Source organism: Polistes canadensis, unplaced genomic scaffold (assembly GCF_001313835.1).
Source record: "Polistes canadensis isolate GaletaPanama2010 unplaced genomic scaffold, ASM131383v1 scaffold_156, whole genome shotgun sequence".
NCBI classification, from domain to species: domain Eukaryota; kingdom Metazoa; phylum Arthropoda; class Insecta; order Hymenoptera; family Vespidae; genus Polistes; species Polistes canadensis.
The window spans coordinates 179551-185778 of NW_014569703.1; the positions used below are offsets into that span (position 1 = coordinate 179551).

General features: G+C 27.7%; 1 protein-coding gene across 2 annotated transcripts in view; it reads left to right on the forward strand.

Annotated features, from left to right (window-relative positions):
• The first annotated feature begins 10 nt into the window (after positions 1-10).
• LOC106788899 (proto-oncogene tyrosine-protein kinase ROS) overlaps positions 11-6228 on the forward strand; it is a 27005-nt gene continuing 20787 nt past the window's right edge. Inside the window, exon 1 of one of the 2 annotated variants that reach the window (XM_014752600.1) lies at positions 11-888. In XM_014752600.1, the coding sequence (XP_014608086.1) occupies positions 733-888 (156 nt within the window). In that variant the 5' untranslated portion in view covers positions 11-732. The remainder of the gene's footprint in view (positions 889-6228) is intronic. The other variant, XM_014752601.1, reaches the window with a different exon arrangement.

A 6228-nucleotide genomic window follows, 5' to 3' on the forward strand; every position in this document is an offset into this window, starting at 1 on the left:
CCCCGACGTCGGTTTTTTTATCGTTAATATTGTTATTGTTATTATATCGTGATTGTCACAAATCAACGTCGTGAAAAAAAAAACACAATTTCGATGTAAATCAATCGAATTATTTCATTTTACATTGTTTTCCCGTGTGTAGTGTGTTGTATTTTATTCTATAGAAAGTTAAATGATTCTTAATGTTATATACAGTGGACAATGATTTTTATTAATCGATAAACCATACGACAAAAAAACAAGAGAGTTTTAATTCATGTTTTTCTATTTGATACAAATAATAATTTGATTGTATAAATCAAAGAAAAATAAGCAAGGAAAAATAAATGAATTCGTTTGAATTGACAACACGTGAAGTTTACGATTCGTTAAAAGAATTGTTCGATCGATCGATCGATCCTTGAATGATGATATAATCGGTGATGAAAAAACCAAAAAGAATATATCATCGTGTTGTTTGAAACGTCGATTATTGTATCGGCGTACGATTTACACACGAGGAAGGATATTAAATTGAGAAAAAACAAAAAAACAAAAATTATTGTCGACACGATGTTGTTGACACGTCGTTTGCCGAACGAAATTATCCAGAATTTTTGACAAGGATGAAATAATAATAATAATAATAATAATATTCAATCGGGAGGGAAAAAAATAAGATATTTTTTGAGGATTATCATACAAAAACACTGGCGTGAATTTATCATAACCACCATATACATAATATATATTATGTTAGGAAGAGGATTATTATGGATCTTATTGATGGTGTTGGTGCATGCCGGAAGCGTCGGTACGCTTCTGACAGAAAATATCGAGGATTGGGATGATCCGACCAGTTTTCAAAAACAATGTTCCGCCAAGTGTCCCGAGCTCGATTTAAATCAAGTAAGAATTTTTCGATTTGACGTTTGGTTTCTTTTTTTTTGTTCAAAACAAAAACGCTTATCTATAATATATATTAGAATGAATGAAAAAAGTTTGTCGTACGTTTTTTTAAATTAATATTTTCGAAATAAACTTTACATAAAAAGAAAAAAAAAACAATCCATTATGTAGTTTATAAAACAATAAAATGCACGAATTTTCGGTTCACCCTTAATAAAACTATCCAACAATATTTAAAACAACAACAACAACAACAACAATGCAGTTGTATAATTAATCTTCGAGACGTTTAATAATTATCGAATTAATAACTGAAATGATTTTAATTAAGTTATTATATACGTTATTATAAAAGAATTAAGTTTAGATTAAAAAAGGGAAATATAGTTTAAAAAAAAAAGAAAAGAAAATAAAATCCGTCGATACTATGATGTTGTTCTATCGAACTTATCTTCGATAGGAAAGTTCAAAGTTCCTCGTATAGTAATATAATATAAATGAAATAGTGTAATTTTGGTCTCTCGCAATAATAATAATAATAATAATAATACTAAAGGGCATAAAAAAGAAACGGGTATTTCGAACGTTGGCATAAAACGTTAAATGCAAAAATGGCGACGCGCGAAGGACGTATCAATTTAAACTGTACTCTTCATTCCTACGGCGTACCATTCCGTTAATTAACTTAACTACACGACGACAACGCATCACATCGTGGTCCACCACCACCACCATCATCACCATCACCATCACCAGTAGGAACAGTGCACGTTACTCGGTGAAAGGCAACCTTCCACCATAGAATCCTAGGATTATTCCATCTTTTTCCTTCATTTTTTCTTTATTTAAATTTCATTCACAATAATGCAATGTGTCATACATGTGCAATACCCCCATACGTTCATTTTCAAATGATCATATTATAATAAGTGTTCTATGTTTAGATAAAAGATATATATATATATTAGGGTGGTCCTTAACAGGGTTGTTTTCAAATTTCTTGGCTCCCAGGGGCTCAAAAGCTTCCAAATCTATAAAAAAAAATTCTCTGAAAATTTGAGCTCTTAATATCAACTCTAAGATAGTCCGCATTCCAACCTAAGTTTCTTATGGAAATAATATAAGAGAAATTTCTTTCGTTATTTAGAATTTTATTATTCAGGAATAAATCGATCTATCATGATGATTCATACATATTTTCATGGAGAATTTAACGCTCTACAAAAAAGGTCTCTTAGAATTTTTCGCCAAATCTATTAGTTTACAAGTTATTTCAGCTTAAAGTTTAATTTGTATGTAACTATTAATATCATTAAGTATGATTATTAAGTAAATAATTATATATATTAAAAATATATTAAATATTTCTTGTGTAAAATTTGTATTTATGATCAAAATAAGCAAATATAATGTTATCCGTAGAATTGTGATTAATATATGTGATTTTTAAATAAACCATGGTAAAAATGCTATATATATATATATTTATGGTAAAAATGCATTTTCAATTATTAATTTATTACGTTAAATATATTGATTTACGTATAAATAAAAGCGTGACATTGCGATATACGTTATCGTTAACGTATTATTATTTCCAAACTTCAAAATAATATATCATCCATAGTATAGTAAAATAAAAACGTGCCGATGCAACAATAATAATAAACGAAATCTCATTTTTTCGTAATATCTTATCGGTACCATAAATCGTTCTTTCTCCGCTCGATCTTATCTGTTCACGCGTTTTCTATTTCAATCCTGACCAAAAAAATGAACATATAAAAAATAATACGTATATATATATATATATATATATATACATTTTTATACGGAGAGATAAAAAAAAAAAAATATATACACACACGTACACGCGCGTGAACACAACGAAATACGTATAATACGACCATAAGAGGATAATTAATTATAAACGAAGAACGAGATAAAGGCCGTATCAATGCTCGAGAGTATAAACTATAATGTCACGGCGGGATAGTAATAGTGAACAATGGTAAATTTATATAGGATTACTGTATAACGAAAATTGATTCTCTTTATTGGTAAAATACGTGTAATAATGAATTTTAATCTTACATATGTAATTCATTGATATATATATTCTTATAAACAATCATATTTTTCAATGAAAATTATTACGCATTCGATTGATCGATTGATTTCGCATTTCGTATGGTGTTGAAAAAGAATAACCATATGAGAGTATAAATTATTACACATATATGTATTTATGTATGTATTATCGAGAATGTAAATAATCTATCGCTTCTTTATCGTGACCCCCCGAGAAGGTCGTGTTTAGTATTCTCTCTATGTGATTACGTAATGATCGGTAAAAGTTTGAATTCCTATATTGAGAGCATAAAACTTTAGTTAAATGATTTAGCGCGAAAATTTGTCACGATTAATGATCATCTTACTCATCCTATTGCATTCATTAATACATATATATATATATACATTAATGAATGCATTATATGAATGCATATAAATGATCTAAAAAACATATATAAAAACACAAACATATATCTAAAAAACATATATAAAAACACAATATATATATATATATATATATATATATATGTTTTTTAGATTATTTTGTACTAGAAACATATCAGAAAGAAAGAAAGAAAGAAAGAGAAGGGGTAAGGAGGGTGGGTGATCGCGTGTTACATCTTAATGATGTGTACTATGTTACAACGAACCGTTTAAATGAGATTCTTCATATATATATATATATCTTACAATCACGAAAGAAATCTTTATAATATTATGATATAATGATAAAGATTACATGATAAATGAAAACAAAAAAAAAGAGAATAAAAATTACGATAACACGAATCTTTTTCAATTAAATAACATATATCGTTATAAAAATGAAATATATATATATAAAGATATTAATATTAATATTCGATTGTGCGCAATAAAATGTTATTACATATTAAATCAAATCTCGTATTTACGTGAATTTTTTAAATAAACTTAAAAATGATACCATAGAAATTAATTTAGATGCCAAAAACCACGAAGTCGAGTATTTTAAGTTTAAAATCCTTTTTTTAGGAAGCCAAATGTTTTGTACCCTTTTTCGAAGCCAAATAATATGATATAGAATCACTAGGTTAACTTTATTTTTATATCCGCACACCTGGATTGTGATTTTTAACAAACTAATATTGCCTCAGAGAAATTTAACTGTATTATCTTTACTATAACACTGTTGTTGATATCTGGTCCAGTAAAACTCAAGTAGGAACACTTATGAGATAACGAAATTGTATGGGAACCTATGTTCTCTCGTAAATTTAAAAGAAAAAAAAAAGTCTCTAAATAAACTATATTTTAATATTAAATAATATGGGTGGGGAGAGGAAGGGGAGGAGGGGGGATCGTAATAATATACAAGAGCAACAGGTTAGGCTTCTGTTAAACGTGATTATTTCCTACTAACCGCATAACACTGATCATCCATTGACTAATTCAAATGATAGAGTATTGTTATATTATATTACGTAAAACAAAAAACAATTTCTTTTTACGTAAATGTTTTTCCCCTTGATACATATATATATATATATATATATATATGTATAGATGTATATTTAGTATTGTATACTTCTGCGTAGTATATTGCAATTATCTTCATTATTTTCTATTATCTTGGCGCCGCATGGAAATTGCATTAAAAATATTATGCAACGAGAATATTATTTCTCTGTCGAGTTTATATCAACTGATATGTCAACTACATTTCAATCATAACTAATACAAAACATATTTACATACAAACGTCATACATATATATATATATATATATATGCATGCATAGATGCACATACGTTAAATCGATTTCTTTTATATTTTAAATGATATTTTACATTACTAATTGGTGTAGAAAAGAAAAAAAAGAAAAAAGAAATGACATAGTTGAAGAGTGACTATACCAGTCGAGTAAAATTCCTCGCAATTAACCTCTTTCCCATCAAATACTCTAATTAACTGTTAGAGTATGCCTATGCATGAGAAATTTATGTTTGAATGAATTTGAAATTATTCTAATTATGATATTTTTATTTTCATCGATAAGGTATATTAATATTGAAAATTTACTTATACGAAGGTAATAATCACAGGAATATAAATATCATAAAAAAGAAAAAAAAAATGTAAAAAGTATGAAGTATCATCATACGTACGCGTAACTTTATACAATGGACTTCCTGTTGCTTCTACGGTTCTAACTTTTGTGATCCTGCTGTAACACGCATATACGTTGTTACACGTTTAAAAATGTGATCGATAAAATACAAAATACTTTTTAATCCGTCCCCACCCCAAAACCCCATTGAATCGCGACTTTACACGGTGTATCCCATTTAATTTGAATTTATTGTAAAATAATAATACACGATATTCGACTAATCGAATTATCTGATTATTGGTCTCGAATAAAAATAAATCTTTAAAAATATTTAACTAAATTCTTTGACGTAAGAGAGAGAGAGAGAGAGAGAGAGAGAGAAAAAAGAAGAAAATTGAAACTGGGTCGTCACCTGCATCGCTTAGGCTACTTGTTATACATTAACAACTTCCTTCGGCACGATTGAAGTCATCCAATTGCATGCCTATCGAAAAATTAGAACGACCATCCATCCATTCGCGTTAATAATTCTCGCGAATCAAAAATGAACACGATTTGTAGATATCAAAATCAAAAGTTTCTAAATGTAACTGGAAAAAAAAAAGAAAAGAAAATAAAAATGAGATGGTTCGACCAGGAGAAAAAAGGGGGGGATTAAAATAAAATAAAAAAATAAAAAGAAAAATCTTTTTAAAATGAAAAGAAGAAAGAAAGAGAGAGAGAGAGTTGGTCGTCCCACACACACGCGAGATCGTAGATTTAACTTCTTAACTAACATTAATGCGTTTAGACGGGTCTTTTATACGGGTCGTCATACTTTCCCTCGAATTTAAGAAGTTACATTATTATAGCGGCTCCTAATCTATCTTACTGTATATTATAACACATTATACATTAATATGATAGATATATAATATATTATTTGATTGAATTATTTAAAAACGTTAATATTGTAACATTTAACGAAAATATTATAATATCACGAAAATAATATTTCCCAAAAAATGTATATTACCAAACAATATCAATCACAAATAATTGAAATCTAATGAGGATCATCGTACTTTCCCTCGAATTTAAGAAGTTACATTATTATAGCTGCTCCTAATCTATCTTACTGTATATTATAACACATTACATATTAATATGATAGATATATAATATATTATTTGATT